The 23,305-nt window shown below is 40.9% G+C and overlaps 1 protein-coding gene across 4 annotated transcripts; it reads right to left on the minus strand.

Moving 5' to 3' along the window:
- Positions 1–23,227, minus strand: HELQ (helicase, POLQ like). 4 transcript variants are annotated; one of them, XM_068941485.1, is made up of 18 exons: positions 22,889–23,227; positions 21,693–22,425; positions 20,989–21,167; positions 20,167–20,367; positions 19,071–19,143; positions 17,624–17,721; positions 16,929–17,027; positions 16,065–16,210; positions 14,960–15,199; positions 13,830–13,971; positions 13,397–13,501; positions 12,600–12,819; positions 11,316–11,473; positions 5,379–5,477; positions 4,936–5,109; positions 4,223–4,336; positions 1,832–1,966; positions 1–203 (listed from the first exon to the last, which is right to left on the minus strand). In XM_068941485.1, the coding sequence occupies exons 1-18, from the start codon at positions 23,039–23,041 to the stop codon at positions 117–119; spliced, it is 3,156 nt and encodes a 1,051-aa protein (XP_068797586.1). In that variant the 5' UTR covers positions 23,042–23,227; the 3' UTR covers positions 1–116. The 4 variants fall into 4 exon arrangements, with proteins under 4 accessions (XP_068797586.1, XP_068797587.1, XP_068797588.1 ...); XM_068941486.1 differs by lacking the exon at positions 1,832–1,966 and having other exon boundaries at positions 22,889–23,185; XM_068941487.1 differs by lacking the exon at positions 4,936–5,109 and having other exon boundaries at positions 22,889–23,167.
- Between the last annotated feature and the right edge of the window lie 78 nt (positions 23,228–23,305).

Here is a 23,305-nt window from a genome sequence, read left to right on the forward strand (position 1 = left end):
TACAAAAGACTTTAAATATTTATTATAATTAGAGCAGCTTTATACATGACAAAACTAAAAAAGTAAAAGTATTTGAATTCTGTTGCTTCATGATTTTTTTTTTATGACATAGTTGGTCAGCAGGCCCCAGGAATATCTGTAGGCATCCTTAACAGTTCATCAACTTCTTCTTGTAAAGCCTCAGCTTTTTCACTCAGCAGCATCTATAATTGAAATAAAATCATTAGGAAACAAATACAAGTGCATTTGCTATACTGCTCAAAGGATAAAAATCGATCTTCTTTCCAAGCTTGTGCCCAGGTCTTTCAGAACGAAACAAAAAAACTTCTGCCGGTGCCAGCAAGGCTGAGGCATCTTTGTTTCGAAGGACTGTAACATTTTCACAGGCACTACTGCTGCTATGCTTTACTGTTTACTGCATACCTATATGGAAAACGCTGTAAAACCTAGAAGCCACAAAATTCATGAAACATATACTATTCCTTTTTTTTAGTCCTACAGTTTTAAGTAATGCACAAAACGTAACAGCACATAAACCATTTTACCTAGTACCTTTAACAAAAGCATTTTTAACTTAAGGCATTTATTTTCTATGTTAATATAAGTAGCCATACATTGCATCTGTCAAATTGTAGATTCCTTGCTTCATGAAACACTTGTAAGAGAAGTACAGTCTTTTATATTAGGCATGTAGGACATGAACCCTAGCAACTGTTCAATTACTACCCTGAACTGTTTGTTACCAGCACTTGGCGGAAACTAACCATCTCCCAGGAGAATTTGTAGGGTAAGACATGCGAGCTCTCTTCCTCCTAGTTAGAGCAAACAATCAGTTTAATATCCTGGCATATGAGAGTGTAAGCTAGACTGCTGGATTTGACACTGAAGCAAATGAGGGACACGTGTATATCCTGTTCTTCTGGCTCGCACTGCAGCAGAAAACGCAGTAAAGGGGCTTCAACATCCTTAAACGGCCACGAATGTTTGTTCAGTAAAGGAACATTTAAATTCCCCTGTCAGGACTTTTAATCAGTACAAATACGCAAACCCCTGCGTTGTTCAACTTGTACACTTCAACTTTATACCAACCATCCCTAAATTTGTTCTAAGCATTCTCTTATTTTAGTGAATAGCTTACTGTTTTAGCAGAATTAAACATGAAGCTGACACCATTGCAACAGCAGATTGCTTCTCTCGGGTTACTTCCCCGTGTGCCTAAGTCACTGAGGGTGCCTTACAGGCAAATCTGAAGCAAAGGCCCTTCTCTATCAACATGCATTCAACATGGAAGACAAGTGAGGAGGAACGGGTAACAGGGCATGACAAAAAGCACGGAAAGCAGGTGAGGTAAACTATATACCTTGTTGGTTTCAATCTCTATAGCCCTGAAAATCCTGCTCTTCCCTAACCATGATTACCACTAGAATTTCTAGAGGCTGAGTCCTGAGGTCTTGGCCTTTATTTCCCATGTTTCATCAGACAAACGGTCAAACACTGTCACCCTTTGCTTTCCCCTGAAGAAGAGCACAACTCTCCCCTATCCGGTACATAAACTATTAGAGGAAAATAATTAACATTTGCCTATCATTCAGGTGCACTAAGGCCAGGAAATGCTGAATTCATCACTCTTGTAAGCACTTAGATAAGCAATATTGTGAAGAACAGTAGTACTTCAACAGACTCTTAATACAGATCAACAATTTTGATCTCACATCCAAAATCACTTCTATTACTAAGCTGAACGCTTCAATTACTTCAAATTTCACTCTAACTTTCACTTTTGACAGTTTCAAGTTCTGAAGTAGTTTTTTTAATAACTTTTCTTTCTTACTTTTGCAGATGAAACTATTTGTCTGGCTTGACGTCGTGACAAATGCTCAATCATCTTCACCAGCGTTTCTGGATTTGCGTTAGCTAAGTGCGCTAAAGTTTTGTAGCCTGCGCTATAAAGCTGTTTCGCTCGTGCCTGCAAGCCAAAAATTAAGGTGTGGTAGAAAATTATTAGACCAGACAAAAATCATCATCCAATCTCTATATCTCTGCATATCCATCTGATTCCTTTTCATTCCTCTTCTGAAGAACACCAATACTCACTGCAATGGCGCTGACTGTCTGGCAAGATTTATGCACCCCTGCCCCTTAAAAAACAGATTTTCCCCTAACATTTTCCCTACACATTCTTACACAGCTTAATAGCCTTTCTAATTATTTTCTGAGCCCACCGATAACTGTTTTTAGCATCCTCCTTTGTTGTCATCCTCCTTTTCGCATTCATTGTCACCAAAAGAAACGACAGTCTTAGATTTTTTTAAAGGTATCTAAATGAATGATTTAATCTGAAAAATCTAGCCCTTAATTTTCTGCAATTCTGAGGACAGTTGTACGAGCTTCCATAGAAGTCCAGAGAAGCTATACTTTCCTGTTAAAGGCTTGTAATTATATTTTTTCCTTTAGTGTTAACAACAATACATTTTTTTATTTCCATAGCTTTGTGCAAAGCCATGGCTGTGAACTCACATATATAGAACAAATTCTCCGGAATTAAAAGATCATGACCTTTAGGGCATTTTATCTACTGCTCTTTACTTGGGTTGGTTCTTTTGCAACGAAAGGAGGCAAAGCCGCCATACAACATTTGCTAAGCAAAGGTGGCTTCTGGAGGAAAACGTCTTTTGCGAAACAAATAGTCCTAGATCCTTACAAAGTTTAAATAAAAACGCACTTCTAGTCCAGTCATGAAAGACATTTTGGTATAAACCCAAGTAAATAAAGACTTTGCTATGCTGAGTTATAACGTAACTCAACAATTGGACAAACAAGTGCTACATCTCCTCCAAGCATTTGGTCAATTATCTTATTTCCTTGGCGATTTTTCTTCTTTGAAGACAAAAAAGGCATTTATTTAATCGCAGCTATGTAGGCACTTCTTTTTAGATAAAGCATTCAATAAAAAGGCCTACAGACAATACAGTATCCTCCATGGTAACTGAGGACCAGAAACATTCACTTATGGGAAAGCGACATCACGTTAATTTCACAAAAGAATAATTGCCAGAAAATACTGTCCTTTAACTTCCTGTTACTGGGTGCACAGTATATCTGATGGCCCAGATTATCTCACAGTAGTGACTTTAATCTCACGGAAAGGTTTTAGGTTCCTCTTTGAAAACTATTTTCAAGAAGAGAGAAAATGAACAAGTTTCTCCTTCACTGCAGTAACCACAGCACTGATTTTAGCAGTTTCCTCCACAGAAATCTATGCAAATCTTGTCTGTTAAAAATTACCATCTACTTCAAATATCATGTTTCAATACAGTTTTAACTCCAGTACCTAACATAATGATAGCAAAAATTTTCAAAAGCCATCTGTAACACAAAACTGCAAAAAAAAAATCATGCAGTCCTGATTTATCTTTTATTTTACACTGGAAAAGGCTCCTGTATAAAGACTCTGAGCCAGGAGGAAGTAGATTTGCATTCCCCTTTGCATCAAGTCCTGAAACTTTTACATACATATACACATATATATACACACACACATATAAAGGATTAGGCTGCCACTCTTCACCACTCTTTAGTTTCTCTCAGAATAAAACCTTACTGCCGCCAAATTAAAAGGTTTGCTGACAACTGGTTACACAATATGCTGAACAGTCAAGTGAGATCATTTTGAATAGTCCAGCGGCTACAGATAGTCTTGCACTGAGGCCCCAAAACATTTTCTATTTGACAGGAGTCCTCAAGCTCTGAGACCAGCTGAACTCCTTTTTGAAAAGGCATGCAGCATCACAAAAGCTATCGCAAAAACGCAAGTTTCCAATACAACGTCCTGTATCTGTGAGAGAATCTTTTAACTTAAGTAATGATGTTAAGTCTTGTTCCTTCTTGCTCCCATAAACTGTACAGAATCCTTACCACAAAAGTAAAGTGACATGGATTCTGGTTTTTGGTTGAGTATACAGCTCTCTAAATTACTGTGCAATTACAACATTTTCACTGCTGCTGCTGCGGTAGCAGCCAGAAGAGAAATATAGGCTGCAGCTCACATTTTCTGCACTGTTAGACTTTTTTTTCTTCCCCCTAAGCCCCCAAAACACTGCAGGATATTTGCATGAGGCTGAATTCTTAATAAAACACCGTTTTGGTCTCCTAGTGACAGTAATATGTTTAGCACAGAAATTTACATTTAAGAGCTCATGGACAGAAAGCCAGGTTTACTAACCTCCAGAACCCCTGCTACTTCCATCAGAGGAATGAGTTCTGTCTTAACACAATAGGTCAACTGTTTGGTAAGTTCCGTCAACAGGGCTTTATAAACCCAAAATTCCTCCAGTTCCTGAAGAGACAAGAGATTAAAAATCAGAAAAACAATTCTACAGAAAAGGAGCCCAAGTTCTATACTCTGAGCTACTACCAATAGAGCTGTAAGGCAATGAGCATATATTTGGCTTTTAGACAGGGGGAAGCTGTTATCTGTAGCTATCCTTCCAGGTAGCTGCCGGAATTATATTCAGCACTCCTCCTCAGCTAAACGTTCCAAAGTTGGGACAGTTCTGAAGGACTAACAATAAATTTAAAAACAACGAAGCAGCAAAGAGAACAAGCCAAGGCAACTGTTCTCCTAGGATGACAGTCTGCAACTAGATGATCTTATTTCAAAGAGAAAGAAAGGGAAAGAGAAACTTTTGTCAGTTGTTTCATTAACAGCATGTTCTGACACTGTGATCAATGCCCTGCACAGTGGTACATAGTCACATGAAAACTATTTACTGTTTTCTGTCAGGCTTTTCTGACCAGGAAATATACACCATTTTGCACAGGATACAAAATACAATATCTGTTTTAAGTTACACTATGCCACAACAGAAAAATATTGACTTTTTTACAAAACAGAAATCCTGAAGAAGGTATTTAGATATATTTAACACACGCTACCTCACAGAAACGTAGAACACAAGAGGCAAACGAGGCAGCAGAAGTAAGAAGACTTTGCACATATCCTCGAGACATATTAAATTTTTCTGAAACACTCCATACGTTGGTCTCTCTTAGTAGGGTGTAAAGGACAAACGATAGGTACAGCCTGTTTACAATAGCACTGTCCACATTCTAGAAAGCAAGTTAAAATTTAGAGCTAACAACATTCCAGACGCTCTGCCAAGACAACAATTTCTTTACATATATAAACAAATATATGTTATATCTGAAATGTATTACACGACATTAGGAAAACCAACTGGATGAGGTTAAAAGAACCTTAATTCAAGAAGAGTTATAACTCTAAAGAGATACTAACAGAAAAGTTACCTCACGTTTCTAAATATTCACATGAAAAGATTAAATTATTTTCTCTTAGGAATCATAAGCTTTCAGCCTACCTTTCTGATGGCTTGACCAGAAGCCTTTTTTGTAATAAAGCTTTCAGGTACTCCCACAATATCTGCTACTTTTTGCTCTGCTGCACTTAGCTGGTTGAACTGAAAAAGAATTGATTACAGTCAAAATCATTTTTTTCCGTTAAAAACCTCATTAAAAGTTACAACTGTTACAAAACAGAACAGCTACAGACAATGTCCATGTGTTATATCTAGACATAAAAAATAGTTCCTCTCAAATGTGTATAATATTGAGCCACCCTCACACACTGCAGAACATTATTTTGCTTTCCCTTATTTCCCTCCCTGAATCTTTGATTCCTTTTCAAGGAGAACTATTCCACTAGCATAAACAACTATATAAACAGATCTGTTAAATTACCAAACTCCTGATGTGTATACAGGTATCAGTTTTGTGGTTTTTTTGTTTGAATGTATATACTACTGTAGCATTAAGGTTCATGCAGCAGTTTTTGTTTTTTTTTTTTTTTAACCTTCTCAGTAAAAATATATTTACTTCTATATTCATACAAAATTGGAAATGAACAGGTAAAAACATTTAAGAGCTTACAACCACCTTATGGCCATGTGTGTTGTAATTTTTTTTTTTAAATTAGGAGTGTCATCTACATAAAAACATCTCACAGAATCACAGAATCATTTAGGTTGGAAGGGACCTCTGGAGATCATCTAGTCCAACCTCCCTGCTCAAGCAGGGACCTCTAGAGCATATTGCCCAGGATCACATCCAGACGGGTTTTGAATAGCTCCAGCGAAGGAGACTCCACAGCCTCTCTGGGCAACCTGTTCCAATGCTCTGTCACCCTCACAGTGAAGAAGTTTTTTCTCAGGTTCAGACGGAACTTCCTGTGGTTCAGTTTGTGCCCGTTGCCTCTTGTCCTGTTGCTGGGCACCACGGAGAAGAGGCTGGCCCCATCCTCTTGACACTCCCCCTTCAGATACTTGTACACGTTGATGAGATCCCCTCTCAATCTTCTCTTCTCCAGGCTCAACAGGCCCAGCTCTTGCAGTCTTTCTTCATAGGAGAGGTGCTCCAGCCCTCTAATCATCTTGGTAGCCCTCCATTGGACTCTCTCCCATGGTGCCATGTCTCTCTCGTACTGGGGCGCCCAGAACTGGGCCCAGCACTCCAGGTGAGGCCTCTGCAGGGCTGAGGAGAGGGGCAGGATCACCTCCCTCCACCTGCTGGCAACACTCTGCCTAATGCAGCCCAGGAGACCATTGGCCTTCTTGGCCACAAGGGCACACTGCTGGCTCATGGTTAACTTGTTGTCCACCAGCACTCCCAGGTCCTTCTCGGCAGAGCTACTTTCCACCAGGTCAACCCCCAGCCTGTACTGGTACAGGGGGTTTATTCCTGCCTAGGTGCAGAATCCTGCACTGGCCTTTGTTGAACTTCATGAGGTTCCTCTCCGCCCAGCTCTCCAGCCTGTCCAGGTCCCTCTGAAGGGCAGCACAGCCTTCTGGTGTGTTAGCCTCTCCTCCCAGTTTAGTATCATCAGCAAACTTGCTGAGGGTGCACTCTGTCCCTTCCTCCAGGTCATTGAGGAATACATTGAACAAGACTGGGCCCAGGACCGACCCCTGGGGGACACCGCTAGCCACAGGCCTCCCACTTGACTCTGCGCCATTCACCACAACCCTCGGAGCTCGGCCATGCAGCCAGTTCTCAATTCACCTCACCGTCCACTCGTCTAGCCCACACTTCCTGAGCTTACCTAGAAGGATGTGATGGGAGACAGTGTCAAAAGCCTTGCGGAAGTCCAGGTAGACAACATCCACTGCTCTGCCCTCATCTACCCAGCCAGTCATTCCGTCATAGAAGGCTATCAGATTGGTCAAGCATCATTTCCCCTTGGTGAATCCATGCTGACTACTCCTGATCACCTTCTTGTCCTCCAGATGCTTAGTGAGGACCTTCAGGAGGAGCTGTTCCATCACCTTTCCAGGCATGGAGGGGAGGCTGACAGGCCTGTAGTTCCCTGGCTCCTCCTTCTTGCCCTTTTTGAAGACTGGCGTGACATTGGCTTTCTTCCAGTCCTCAGGCACCTCTCCTGATCTCCAGGACCTTTCCAAGAGGATGGAGAGTGGCCTAGCAATAACATCCGCCAGCTCCCTCAGCACTCGTGGGTGCATCCCATCGGGGCCCATGGATTTATGGAGGTCAAGTTTGGACAAAAGATCTCTAACCTGATCCTCCTCCACCAAGGGAGAGTCTTCCTTTCTCCAGCCTTCCTCTCTTGTCTCCAAGGTCTGGAATTCCTCAGGACTGGCCTTAGCAGTGAAGACGGAAGCAAAGGCAGCATTCAATAACTCTGCCTTCTCTGTATCCTTTGTCACCAGGGCACCCGCCCCATTCAGCAGCGGGCCCACGTTTTCCCTAGTCTTCCTTTTGCTAGTGATGTATTGGAAGAAGGCCTTCTTGTTGTCCTTGACATCCCTTGCCAGATTTCATTCCAATTGGGAATTAAATGCAGACTTCCTTGTCGCATCCCTGCATACTCTGACAACGTCCCTGTATTCCTCCCAAGTGGCCTGTCCCCTTTTCCACATTCTGTACATTTCCTTCTTCTGCTGGAGTTTTGCCAGCAGTTCCTTGCTCATCCATGCAGGTCTCCTGCTGAATCCGCTTTGCTAGACTTCTTCCTCAGAGGGATGCACTGCTCTTGAGCCTGGAGGAAGTGACGCTTGAATATTAACCAGCTTTCTCGGACCCCTCTTCCTTCTAGGGCCCTACCCCATGACAGTCCCCTAAGTAGGTCCCTCAAGAGGCCAAAGTCAGCTCTCCTGAAGTCCTACTCATTGCCCTGCTCCCTCCTCGGAGGATCCTCAACTCCACCATCTCACGGTCACTGCAGCCAAGGCTGCCCCCAACCTTCACCTCTCCAACTAGACCTTCTTTGTTTGTTAGCACAAGGTCTAGCATTGCACCTCTCCTCATCGGCGTCTCCACCACCTGAGTCAAGAAATTATCCTCAGTCCTCTGCAGGAACCTCCTCGACTGTTTGTGCCTAGCTGTGCTGTCTTGCCAACAGATGTCAGGGTGGTTGAAGTCTCCCATGAGAACCAGGGCCTGTGATCGTGAGGCTACTTCCAGCTGTCGGTAGAAGGCCTCATCGATGACTTCCTCCTGGTCAGGTGGCCTGTAGTAGACCCCCACAACAGTGTCACCCATGTTACCCTGCCCTTTAATCCTTACCCATAGGCTCTCAACTTGCTCTTCATCCACCCCGAGGCAGAGCTCCATACATTCTAGTTGCTCCCTCACATAAAGGGCAACTCCACCACCTCGCCTTCCTGGCCTGTCTTTCCTAAAAAGCACAGAGCCATCCATGACAGCATCCCAGTCATGTGAACTATCCCACCATGTCTCTGTCACTGCAATGAGATCATGGCCCTGCGACTGCACACAGAGCTCTAACTCTTCCTGCTTATTCCCCATGCTGTGTGCATTGGTATACAGGCATTTCAGAGAGCCAGTCAAGCGTGCAAGCTTCCCAGGAGAGGTGCAAGAGGAGACTCCATAGCCATGTCGCATGCTGTCTCCCCTGGCTGTATGCACCCGCTGGAGGCCTCCTGACTGGAGCGGTGTTTTACTGACTCTCCTGCCACTATACCACTCCCCTTCCCCCATCTTGCCTAGTTTAAAGCCCTCCTTACCAGGCTGGCCGATCTGTTGGCAAAGACGCGCCTGCCCTACTTGGTAAGGTGGATCCCATCGCTCCCCATCAGCTGTCGGTCTTCAAACAGCGTTCCATGGTCACAGAAACCAAAGCCCTGTTGCCAACACCAGCGGCGCAGCCAGCTGTTAACTTGGAAAACTCGTCTACTCCTCCTCCTGTCCTTTCCCCTCACAGGCAAGATTGAGGAGAAAACGACCTGGGCTCCCAGACCCTTGACCACCATTCCCAGAGCTCTGAAGTCCCGTTTGATGGTTTCCAGTTTGCCTTTCGTGTCGTTAGCACCCACATGGAAGATCAGCAGAGGGCAGTAGTCCGACGCGTGGACAAGCCTTGGCAGTCTTTCCATGACATCTCTTATTCGAGCCCCTGGCAGGCAGCAAACCTCTCTGGGCAAGAGGTCAAGTCGGCAGAGAGGTGCCTCTGTCCCCTGCAGCAGGCAGTCACCCACAACAATCACTCGCCGCTTCTTCCGGGGGTTCCTGCACGGCACAGGGTCTGCCAGGCCAGTTGCCTCCCTTGGAGCCATGCCCAGCCTCTCCTCAGCTTGGAGGGCGCTACACTTGTTCTTCAAGGGTAAGTCTTGAGGAGGAGCAAGAGCCTTTCTCCTTCTACGAGAGGTCACCAGCTTCCAGCCCTCTTCCACAGAGTTATGATGCACCTTTACAAACGGTGCTGAGCCCTCTGACACCTCCGCTGCAGTGGGGGCAGGGGACTCCCGGAGCTGAACAGTCTCCGAGAACGCCCTGTCAATCTCCCGCTCATCCTCTCGGATGCTACGCAGCCTACTAACCTCCTCCCATAACTCCTTTATCTGGTGACGCAACTGGTCAACCACAGCACATCTCACACAGGAGAGCTGTCAGCCCAGGCCCCACGGAGAGGCCCCAGGCACTCCCTGCAGCCCGACACCTGCAGAGCTGTATCTGCTGTCTGAGGGTCTGTCTGGGTTGAAGCCTCAGACACAGCCAATGCAGCACCTCCCGCAGCCACTGGGGAATGTGCTCTGCGGCGTGTCACGACCATGCCCCGGGGAAGGACACACCACTGTGCAAAATGGAGAGGTGCCTTCTTTGCCTTCTGGCGCCCTGCTGCGCAAACTGCTGCGCCTGTTCGCTGCGCCTGTTCGCTGTGCTCTTGAATCTCCTTGATTTAAGGACTCTCCTCAAACATTAATCAATGCTAATACTAGGTTATATCAGCCAGAAGATTAGTTCCATTTTCATCAAATATTTCACAAGTAACTGGCTTTACAATCATACAAATCAGAAAATATTTTTCATGTTCAACAGGTTTAACAATTGCTTTGCACATGCTCCAAGATAACTATCTTTCAAGAATTTTGAGATACGTAGTTCTCTTATGAAGCACGTTAGCGAAAGTCTTTTACCCAAAGTGAAAGAGCGTTTTTAAAACATCTCCGCAACACTTGGCTAGCTATTAAATTGACTTGTTTGTAGTCAGAGACCTGCAGTTTCGTCGCCTGTTTGAAATGACTGTAACTTTCCATCCCTTTTATGACTGTCCTATTTTACAAACTAAATATAACTACATGGATTTTATTTTTGTCCCTAGTGTATTGCACTTCACAAGAGGGGGAATATCTGGATTATTGGTGGATCTTAAAGTGCACAAGACTAGGGTGAAGGCTGTGCTTTCACAGCTGATATAACCCTAGCAGTCTGTGGAAAGGTATGGGTCATTGTTAACAGTTTAAATTATGACCGGAGTTAAGGATAAGACAGGAAAGACTGAAGACTTCGGTTTACTCGTGGATTTTCCTCGCAAAACCAAGGATGAAATAAATGAGCATCAGAAGGGAAAGATAGCTTCTGAGTGATTCAGCCAGGGTTTCCTTGCAGGACCAGGATTACATGGTTAAGTGCAAACGGTTTATGGTTAACTCCTGTGTAAGATTCAACAGTCAGACTCTGGTCATAGCTAGGCTAGCACCACAGTTGTTAGGATGTGGACTATTGGAAACAGAAGAATTCAAGAGAAATATGCAATATGAAACTGAACACAGCTAAAATTATAGATGCAAATGACGTCTTTTAGGTGTTCATGAAATACGAAGGAAAGCACTTCAGCTGTATGACCAAAAGTAAAATAACGTACCATTATCTTTTCACCAAATTGTTACCCAAATGGTCACACTTCCTATAATTAAAAGGCAATTTAAAAGTTAAGGAGCAAAGTTAATATACGCCCTGATCCATGTCTGAAAGGCAGTTCTCACCTGTCTCAAGTATATCATCCAATCTGGGTTGCAGCTATAAATCATATCATATGGAATTGTCAAATAGAGAAGATGAAGATTGCTCTCAAGAACCAGGCCCTCCAAACCTTTCTTCAGTTCTCTGTAGAGAGCACTGCAGTATGCCAAGTCTATAGATCCTAGAATAATTATTACAGTTTTAAACAGGTATATGGAGTTATCCAATATAGATTAAATACATTTCAACATGGACACAGTTTATTCTCCAGATTTTCCAAAAAACGTTAGTCTAGCACATCAATTACTACCTGAAAGTTTTTTTTTTTGGCAACAAAGACAAGACTGGGCATGTTCTCTCAACTTCTGAGCAAGCAAAACAAAGGCCTGGCTGTTATTTACCTCCAAACTAAACATCCACGACGCTTAAGTCTACTGTTGATAAAATCAAGTTTTAAAGCTCAAGGATTTGGAGATCTGTGTACTGGTTGGCCAAAGGCACCTATTCGTACCGTACAGAGCATCCAAGGATTGTTTATTTTTTTAAACCTATCCAAATTGAAGGAAGAACTGCAAGATGAATAATTGTTGTAATTATAATCAGTAAGTTGGAACTGAAAAACTGAGAAAAGGCAGTCAAGTCTGACTTCCATATACATAACATACATACATTCCATATATATATATATATATATATGTCAATTTTGTGCATGTTTTTGGAATCTTTATGAATTCTCTTGACTTTAATGAGCTTCCGGAGCAACGTTCTCCAAAACTTAATTGCAGACTGTTGGAGAAGCCTTTCAGAGGTTTGGAAGCCTTATTCCAATTACCTTCCATGCCCTGTGTCTTTATGTTATGAGACTTTAAGGTTCCTGATACACTGTCTTCACTCTACATCACATTTGGCCTAGATTTCATATGCTTCCTTTCCCTTTTACCTTCCTTCTAGGAAAAGAAACTACACTGTTTACAATATCTATTCATAAAAATGGATCACTATAAACCAAGTATGCGAATCATTTTTTTTTATTCTAATCACCAGCTCAAAGAACGGAATCCTTAAATTTTTTCGGTACAGCTCTGTCTGACTTTCATTGCAACTGATGCGTCCCAGTGCATTCCCATCACGTTCAGTCAATGATTGCTCACTGTTCACTCCACCACGTCATTTAATAAAACAGGCTCTATACATATTTTTCATAGCAGTTTTAGAAGGAAGATAGGGAATCATACCAAGTAGACACAAGATGGAGATGAAAGGTTTTGTTGAAATTAAAGGAGTATAAGAATGAAAAAATGTCTTACCTTTATACGTAGCTTTACCCAACTGTGTGATTGTTAGTATACTTTGGGAATTATGGTCCTTTCCAGACATTTTTCCTTTTAGGAGTCCATTCTCTATCAGATTTTCTACACCTTCTTTAATTATATCCAAGAGGCTCTTTTCTTTAGGTAGCAAATGCTGCTGAACACCCAGCAACGTATGGCACATAAAACTGTAGATTTCCTCAAGGGTTACTGCAATCTATAGCGGTTTTGCGAGCGATTAGCACGTTCAAATAATGCAAGCGTCATTACGCGTAACAAGAAGCATACAAGCTATCCAAAACATTTTACTGAATACAGAGACATATCGCTATCCTGTTCATTGTGTGTTTATATAGAATGGCATGGCAACAAATGCAACAGTAGACAGTCTGCCTATGAGGGATCTGATGGAACTATGCGTTCATCTGTTCTATTATTTTAGCTATTGCATGTTTTGTTTCTACTGTTGCTTCCTTGCAGTCTTAGAATCATGTATCAAAAATGCAATATTATAAATACTGTATATCAGAAGGCAGATGTAATTTTGGCCGTGTCCACATTGAAAAAATATAACGTTACAGCATTATTTGATAACTGAGTTAGATAAGAATACTAATCACACTTTTTATAAGTACTAATCATACTTTGTACTTCTCATGCGATCATAAGTCAGCTGAACTTCTTCGAAGTAAAGCTGTTGAAAAAATCTGCTTTTCCTATAAAAATTCAGACAAGAATTCCTTTACATTCTCCAATGCTTCTCATATTATTTACAGAAAAGAGTTAACTGATACCTTCAATCCAACCAAAGATAACAAAAGGCTTTGTACTCCCTTGGTCAACTCAGGCAGGAGACTGCTGTAACAGTTCTCCAAAGGACTGTTAACTAAATCTCGGACCTAAAAAGAAAGCAAGAAATACCTTAGTTCAGGGGAAATATTTCATTTACACAATAGTCCTACACTGTCATTTTACAGTGCTGAGATTCACCTTTTTGCTTATACAGAAAATAACTAGGTATCTAAAATTTACAATTAACATCCGAAACCTTAAACCACAGATGACAAAGGTGGTAATAAAATCCCGCAATTAACAGGTGTAATGGAAGTCAAATACTTGCAACAGTAAAGTCGACAAACACTAAGAAGCTCCGCTCCTGATGTCTATCCCATTTGCTTATTCCCTTCATCTTACGGTGACTTAAATGACCAGTCTTGTAAAAATTACCAGCTGTTTTTCTTTTTCTTGTACTATGAGAATACTTTCACCAGCATTGTCAATACCAGCTCGACCAGCTCTGCCAATCATTTGTTTGTATTGGTTCTTCTTCAGGAACTCTCTAGCAACATAAGGAGCTCTTAAAATAACCCTGTTGGAAAAAAAGAAAGGGAAGGAAGCATAAAAAGAAAAAAAGGCTCCTTGGAAAGTTATGCTCTATATTAGAATAACATAAAAAAGCAGCAGTAAGATTTTACTCTAGGAATACCTATTCCTTAAGAGAAAGTATAGATATGCCTCATGATGAGTGAATAAGCAAAATTAAGTGCACTGTCCCAACACCAATCTTCAAGCTTTGCTTTAACGGATGGGCAAATCAAAATCTTTCTGCTAGAACTGCCAATGTTTTAACAAATTCAAGTTTATTGGAAAAATAAGCCATGTTTCTTCACTTATTGCAGGCTCCCTGAAAATAGTATTTATACCTATTCAAAGGTCTGAGCTGAAAATTGAAAACTGCTGAGATACTGAATAAATCCTACTAACAAGCAAAGGCAACATTGGCCACCGCTCAGTAACACCGAAAAGAAACAACAGTTTTCTCCATGAAAATTATTTTTCCTCTCAGATGTATTATCTAGACATACACAAAACAATGGATTCCGAGCACACAGTCCCGAGTCATAAGGAGTATGGCAGCCACACAATCAGTTAAGACTTGTATGACATACGCTTACACATATCTGCGTTAAACCATTTGTTTAAACCACATCTTTATAATGGACTTATTTTAGGATTCAAAAACTGTTTTTAAGAAAGCATCTATCCTGACTGTTTCTTCTCATAAAATCATTGAAATATTGAATAATTTCCTCACTCTATCAAAACTTCCTTAATCATCTTTTTAGAAGTATTTCTCAACTATCCCTTCTTCTGGACTGTCTACTGAGTCATACCTCAAACAAAAACTTTGCAGTCCTAATCCTGCCCCGAATTGCATGAATGAAATCATTTCATCCTGTAATTCAGTAATGAAAGCAGAAGCACGCTTTAAATAGCACTGGTATTTCCAACTTAAAAGTAAATTTTAACAACGCAAGATTTAAGGAAACCACGAAAAACATTTCTGAACGACAAACCTTCTAGCTGGTAGGTTGACACCAGCAGCTAAAGTCGCTGTGCAAGCAAGAAGACACAGGACACCTGCAGAATAAGCTTCCTCTATAATTTTTCTTTCATCATTAGTAAGGCCACTGTGGTGATAGGCAATACCAAAAGGAATGGTGTGCTTCAGAACAGGACAGATGCTGCCATTTCCAATAGTCCTTAGGTTCTTAATGAGCTCTTGTTTTTCTTTCTCCTTGGGAGCGCTCAATTCTCTTGGAGGAAGAAATGCATTGCTTTAGACTTTGAACGTTCAGTAACTAAAAAATCCCCAAGAAATACATGCTTACTGTCGATTTCTAACACACAAGAGGCTGAAGAAGTTCCCAACATTACAACTACTTCCTTGTTTTGAACCATGGGTATAAACGGGATCAATACCGACTAGATATGGGTATTAAGTGCACTGAAGAATGGGAAGAGGACCAATATTAGCTGCAAGTTAAGCTTATGAAAATATCAAAAAATGGTTCCACTTAGTGGTGAGGAAGATTTTTTAATATTTCTTTTAATATAATTTCTTAAATACAACTTAACCTACTACACCATTATAAGCCTACCACATCAGACTTGCACGAAACCAGAGAAGTTTTCATAAATGAAATAAAACATTACAATTTGTCTTTGTTAGTGAAGCCTGGATTGGAGTTTACATGGCATATTCTCAAAGTATCTATGCAACAAAGAATCAATAGACTAGGATATATGTGACTAAATACTGCACAAATCGTGGTACAGAAAAAGCATGTACATATTGAGTAACTTGCAGAGAACAGGGCCATGACAACACAAACTAAATACACCGGTTCTTTGTACACATTTGGAATGCTCTTCCTTTGTTCTTTATTTGCTCAACTGATTTCTTCAAACGTTGAATTGCTTTGGTAACAAACTAATTTACCAAGAAGCCTGGAACAGTTTCCAACCATTCATGTAGTTAATAACATCGCATGATTCCATATTCACCCAAGTATTTACTTCTCGTCACCAGGGAAGGTCATTTTCATGCTAGCAAAGGTAAATCCTAAGGTCTGACCAAATATTCTATAGATAATGAATAAAATGAGGAGAGAAACATACTTGTTCAGATACTTGCACACCATTGAAGCCACATTCTCACAGTTCTGTTTAGTGGGACAAAAGATTAGGCAGGAATATTTTGGAATAACTTCAGTCACCAGTGCAATAACGTGGTCAGGGTCTGCTTTCTCCAGATCACTAGAATACTATCATAAAACAGATGGACGCACATTTATCTTTTTTAATCTGACAAGTCGTAAAACCAGCAAACATTTAGTACTTGTTCTCTGCTTCACTAGAATAGTCCCATTTGCTTTAACAGGAACATAACCGTAAGAATTTTTAGGATGAGCTTCTCTATTCTCAATTCCTCACTTAAAAAACAGCGTATCAATAGACCCAGCTTGAACTAGGGGATACAGGGAAGTATCGAATGTTTTACTTTTTCATTAACGCTGGAGTTTCACTTAGCAACTCATAGTGACGTCACCTGCCACTGGTGGTCTATTAGTCACCTCTTTTTTTTAAGCTAGAAGTCTAAAATAAATCCCTAGAACACAGTCAAAAACTGATAACAAACAAATATTTCCTTTTATCATTTAGGAGTGATTAAACACTGAGAAAATTTATCCAATCACCTTTAGCAATTAGGTAACTGATATAGTCAAGCCCATTGTTCCTCACATGTCAAGAAACAGGAGAAAATCCTTCCTCCTTACCCTAAGAAAAAGCTGTAAAAACAAAGTAAAAAGTTAAGCCTTTGGTATTTTAAAGGCTTTTTTCCCAAAGGCACCATTTTTCTTCTCGTATTACAAACTATCATGTTTCAGTAATTTGTATTGTAAAAGCACTGTGAACAGATCAATGTAAAATAATTTCATAAACATAGTTCAAAGAAATTAACTTTAAACACTTCCGTTTTACCTTGAAACTCAGGACACGTGAAAAACTAAAGCCATTTTCCGCTTTGCTGTCAACTTCATAAATAGTGTCTCGTATTTTTATATATTCCTTTAATTCTACCTGAGCAGATTTAAGAAAAAAGAGTAAAATATTAGCCAAATTAGCATGCCTTCTCTGCAAACTTTAAGCTATTACTGAGGGGTTGTTAACGTCTCTTTCAAAGCATAACTCTTCCTATATTTCTATAAACATATATACTTCCCTCCATGCAGGCACAAGCACGCACTACCTCGTCAATAGTTTCTTTTAAAACAGTTAACATATCTAAATATCTGCCATGACAAAATAAGTGCCTTCTTAATTATAATGAAGGACGTGACAGACACTTCACATCATGTGAACTGCAATGGTTTAAACATTTAGCTTAAGTTTCAAGTGACACATATCACTTAACAGTACTGTGATCACAACAGTATTAAGGTACTTAGATTTGTACATACATTAGTAAATACAACAGACTACTAAGCGTAGCAAAGTATGAAAAGTTTTTTGTATCAATACAGTTGCAACCAATAACAGGCATTATATTACTTTATTGTTTTACAACTAAAGTAGTGAAAGTAACACAAGAGCTCTGTGATACAACCCTAACAAAGCTGCTGTAATTTTAATGCCAAAAATGTTATTTACTAGATGATGGTAGCTATTGTACAGACCGGTCTAAAATTGTTCGTATAGTAGTCTGCTTGCAGGAACTTCTGCAGGTCTCCAACATTATTTAAAGTTGCACTCATTCCAATGATTTGCGTATTTTCTGTAAAAGAAAAGTTGACACTAATTAATTGCCAAGCTCAGCTTCTGGAGCACAGCGGCTCAGTGTTTAATTATTTTGAAAAGCATTTCCTTTACTGCCGATTGAGTCACGAGCTAAGTGGATGGAGGGTGCTCAGAATAATGCATTATTATCAAAAATGAGAGAAGTTAGAGCTGTAAGAAACCAGTTATGGATGCAGGATTTTTTTTTCCTTCTAATGTTTAGGTCTCGGGCAATATTTCCTAGCTATATCCCCGTGAAACCTGCCGCTTTGGCATTTAAAAATAAATAGTAACCACGAAGACGCCTTATGAATTAAAAATTGAGCAGCTGCATCTTAAAATCTTGAGGTTTTAAAAAAAGTAATTTCTGTATTTTTTTTCCAGAACACATACATTCCCATTAATGCTATCCCTCACGTGGAAATGCTGAATGTCTGTCCACTCAACACTAAGACAGAAACCCGCTTCTTCTGTCAGCTGAGGTTTACAAAGTTTCATCATGAATACAATTCCTTCAGTGAGAAAAATACCAAGAAAAACACGCCCAAGTTTATAACCAAGAAAAAAGACCTGTCTTCCTTGATAGATGCACATACAGAAAAATATCCTCCCAATAATTCCTTTGGCAGAACCACAAAACGGAAGCAGAGCATTTCCTCTTACCGTATCAAAGCTGCTTTAATTTTGACTGATAGCTGTGTGTACTTATCCTTTTACTCCTATTCTAAAAGCAAAAATATTCCAACAACATTCATAAGCCTACAGAATTTGTGTGCATTCTACTCCAGAAGACTGACCATAAAGAGCCGAGTGAGATTCATGTCTCTCAATATCCTGCAAGATGCTAAACAAATGTCTCTTAGAATCATTCCTCTGGGCTGCAACATACTGAGAAACATTTCAGAGATTCAGTATCAGGCTGTATTTTGCTTTTTGCATACAGAGGAAACGCAAGAAGAAAATCTAATAGCTACCACAAAAACCTGAGCTTTATTATTATTAAACACTTACCGATGACTATAAAGGCCAATACCTCAAAATCCACAAAAGTCTCTACAGAAGCATTTAATTGGAAGGGCTAAGGGGCTCCTACAAGAAAGGGAGGCATTTGACAGTATGCAGGACTTCTCACAGAGGAGCTATCACAAAATCTTCAAAAATACTCAGTCCATCACTATAGGGTAAAAATTACTCTAGCAATGCAACGATGAAACACTGTTACTGAAGGAAACATTTTTCTGAAGTAGCCAAACGAACACAAAAATCTGGAAAGCAACAACTGACTTTTCTCTCTAGTTATTCCATCACTTCACCATCTCAGAAATATTAGCTGCAGCTGAAACTTACTACTAGTGTAAAGAATTTTTGCAAGAGTCATTTCCAGCGTGGCACCACGACTTCCCTCACCAAGCATATGTAACTGTGGACAGAAGCCAAAAAGAAAAGGAGAGAATATTACTAGTTAAGAATATTTCTAGAAACAATCAAGTCATATTACAGTACAGTCTACGTCAGACTTCCTTTCAACATTCATCTGGTAAGTTTTGACTGTTAATCTTCTTCTGTAAGGATCACCTCACTAAAACAGTATCTATTTAGGAGTCAGAAAAACAGGCCTAAGAGTAAGTGTACCTAACAAGATTTGCCTTCCATTTAGTTAGATCACAAGGGTCACAAACAGGCATTTCCCAGCAGTAGGTAAATAGCATACAGACCTTCATATCAGCCAATCTAAACCAATTTTATACAACCCATGGGGTAAGCAATGCTTACAATGGAAGGTCATGATATTTTCTTAACAGCCAACTATTACCAGAAAAAAGCAGAACTTAGTTCTTAAATCTTCTTCCATTTAGAAGCTACCGTGTTTAATAAGGTCAGTCAGACTGAAACATTACATAAATACTGCTCACCTACACTACACGCTACAAGTTGTGACGGGATCCTCCAACCTAGCTGCACTAGCAGAATTCAGTCGTACCACCGCAAAAGCAGAATAAGGACTAATTCTCCAAGTCAAGCGTAATTTGATCGTCGTTCCGTTCAATATTTTAATTATTATCACTACCAGTCACAAAATGTCAGGGTTAAAAGTTTACAGGATTTGTAAAATATGTCCTATAAGATTCAGATCATTTATCACTTGTGTACTCCAGTGCTTACTGGAGCCAAATGGACAAATAGTTATTAGTTTACCATTAACCACTCTAGCAAGATAGATCTCAGCATAGAATCTACTGCCCTGATATGGCAGTAAAATACTTCACTCAGTGAAGGAAAATAACATTCAAAGTCACAGATTTTGGTTTCCGTTCAGCTGCCCAGTTCATTAAGTACCAGTGCAGTAGCCTAAAACTACGCTAATTTATTTTAAACATAAAAAATCTGATAAATAATGAAAATACTGCTATTTGCTAATAATCTCTAAAATCTTGTAACAAACCTCGTCTACAACAACAAGACCCAGGTGATCAATTCTTCCTGCTTCAATCAAGGAATTCACCAGAGCATGTCCTTTTTCTATAGTAGCTATATACAGGGACGACTTCATTCTTCTCTTGATTGGTGGAAATCTTCCTTTACTTCCTGCATATTCTTCAACCAGGAAGCCTAATTCTACCCCAAAGCTGGATAAACCCCAAACCTATAATAAAACACAGAAGTATGAATTAGAGGACAAACTCATGCTCATCTTGGATTTGACAGCTGTCTCAGAATTCAACACGTGGCCTACCCAGATCCCAGTGAACTCTTTTTTGAGAAAGTGAAACCATATTAGCTATGACTCTTCCAGTTGCAAAGCCAAAATGTTTTTAAACATCACGAACCTTGGATTAAAACTGTTCTCTAAGAGTCACTCCTTCACTAAATCCAATAGAAATATTAGCTATTACTACCAGACTATTTCGTTGGCAAGGCGGACAGTAGAGGAGACCGGGTAAGCCTGCAGAAGAAACGGTAACATTGCAAAACGCTAATATTTGCCAATTTAGCTCGCGTTACTTTTTAAGTCAGCATTTCAAACAAAAATCAAAATATAGTTTATTACAAAATTGCTGAGACTCAGATCTGATTGAGAAAAAGAGAGCAACCACTCACTTCCTGGATTATGTTTATGTTAAATTGCAGCCCTTCTTCACACATAGTTTTCCTGTAGCTTGACAAAAACTTGAAATAATACCGATTCCTAACATTAGAGCTAAAAACAGCTACGTAACAATGCGTGTAAAAGAAGATAACAATATGAGAAACAGTGCTTCCACACCTTTTCCTGGACAATGGCAACATATGGCAGGATCATCAGAACATCTTTCTGCCTGCAGAGCAATTCTTGGAGAATTAAAACTTCAGCTACAAGCGTTTTTCCACCACTGGTTGGTAACGAGTATATTAAATTCTTTCTTTGCTGCAGAGATTTTAGCGTTAAGCAATCATGCTGCCATTCTGCAAAATTGGGAAAAAAAAATTACTAATCCTCTCTTTTAAGCACATGTCGATCAACAATTGAACGCCTATGTTCTGCAACTCAAAAAGCTATTACAAATCTAGCGTTAGAACGTTCTTCATTAATAAAGCTCTATGAACGCTAAATAATCCACAGCCTTCCAAAGCTTTCGCCTTGTCACGTTTCACACAAATTAACTGCTATGTGATGCCAATATCTCCTTTCCCCTAAAAATCAACTCCCTTCCCATGCTCCTGTATGGTTTATTTCAAGCATTTCCATAATCTACTTTGCTATCCTTCCACCTTTAGAGTTCCAACTTTTCTTAAGTTTTCCCTTAGATGTGAAGGGTGACTAACTAACAATTCTGTCACAATAATCTAAAAACTTCTTCATAACACAAATATTTAGCTTCCATAACAACAGACAAAGATTATCAAGTAATCATTTTAGACACAAAAGGAACAAACGAGAAACACTTTGTTAACAGGACAATTGTTTTTTGAAAGCATTAATGACATTACCATAAAGTGCTTCAATCCCTCGGAATTGTTTGAGGAGATCTTTTACTTTACTAGGTAATCCATAAAAAGGGCCAATATCATCAGAAGAAGATTCAATAGCTTTTCTAGCAACACATATCTCTTCAGATAAAACAGCGTCTTTAAGCTGCTTGGTCTTGGAGACCAGAGGAGTCTGAGCTTTGGCATTTCCAGTCATAGCACTTTTCAGATGATCTTTGAGACTCTCTATTTTACTCGAGTCACACTTAGAGCCCGTGGGAACTTCAGTATTTCCCTCCCTGGGCTCTGCATCATGACAAAAAGATGGACTCGAGATTTTGCCCAAGCAAGAATTCACACAGTTATTACTCCTTGCTGTGACTGCAGACTTTCTGGAAGCAGAGGAAAGCTCATCCATTTTGTCAAGATACAAAAGTTGTGAGGATGGCAGGTCATCTAAAATAAAATCACCTGGTTCTTCATTGCTATCCACTAGGTCATTTTCAGTCATTTGGGAACTATCAGCTTTTTCAACTTTGTGAACAGCAGCATTTTCAGAAGCAGAAAAATCAGATTGTTTCCTTCGATCAATTCCCGACTGAGGATTCCCAAGCGTGAACTCTCCAGCAGCTTTAATGTCCATGTGTTTATCCTGCAGGTTTGCCTGCTCCATATCATCAATTTGGGCTAACAAAGAGTCATCTTCATAAAAGCTGTCATGGCCACCAAACATATCTTCACTGTCATTATTACACTGTAAGAATAAATTGGCAAACATTAATGCTCCAAAGGGAAAACGATTAGTGCAACAGACCTTGTATAACGCAGTCCTCAAATGCAGAAATCATCTAAAAACTGGTAGGGAAGTTAAGTGTATCCTTGCTTTTTTGCAGGTTTTTTTTGGTGAAAAATACCTTAGTTGGTTTTCAAAACAATGAATATGTCTAACTCGGTGAAATTTCACCTGTAAGTAAACACCCCCACATAGCTATTTGTTACTGGTGACTTTCTTTTTTAATCCAAGACGCATCCTCAGCTTGTACAGAGCAAGGCCATCCATCCAGGCCAACCCCACGCAGGTCGACTTGGAGGAGAAAGCAGGCAGCCGGGGCCCTGTCTCCACCCTTTAGCTCCCCGCTATACCCGGGGAAGCCGCCTGCCCGGCCGTTCCCCTCCGCCCCGGGGCACCGCCCAGCCCAGCCCCGGCGGGCCCGTACCGGAGACTCGGCCGGGGCCTCCTCGCCGCCGGGGCTGAGCCGCTTGCGCGCCAGCGGCGAGGCGGCGGCGCAGGGCTGCGTCGGGGCCCGGCTCCTCTTGCGGGCGGAGGCGGAGCGGCTCCTCCGCCGCACGGCAGGGCCGGGCTCCGCCATCGCCGCCGGGAGACCGGGGACGAGAAGGAAGCGGAGCGAGGAGCGTCAAGGCGGCGCCAGGGCCCCGGGGTCGAGGGAGGCGGCCAGGGCGCCGGAGGGCGGCGGCGGCGCCTCCATGCCGAAAGCGGCGGTCTCACAGAGGGCGACCAACAGCCCCGGCCGCGCGCACACGCAACTGCCGTCAGTAGCCCTGCCCCCACCCACTACCGGCAAATAGAAACAGGGAAGGAACAGACACGTGAGGGACAAAGAGCCAATCGCCTG

This window comes from Struthio camelus, chromosome 4 (assembly GCF_040807025.1).
Source record: "Struthio camelus isolate bStrCam1 chromosome 4, bStrCam1.hap1, whole genome shotgun sequence".
Classification (NCBI taxonomy): Eukaryota; Metazoa; Chordata; class Aves; order Struthioniformes; family Struthionidae; genus Struthio; species Struthio camelus.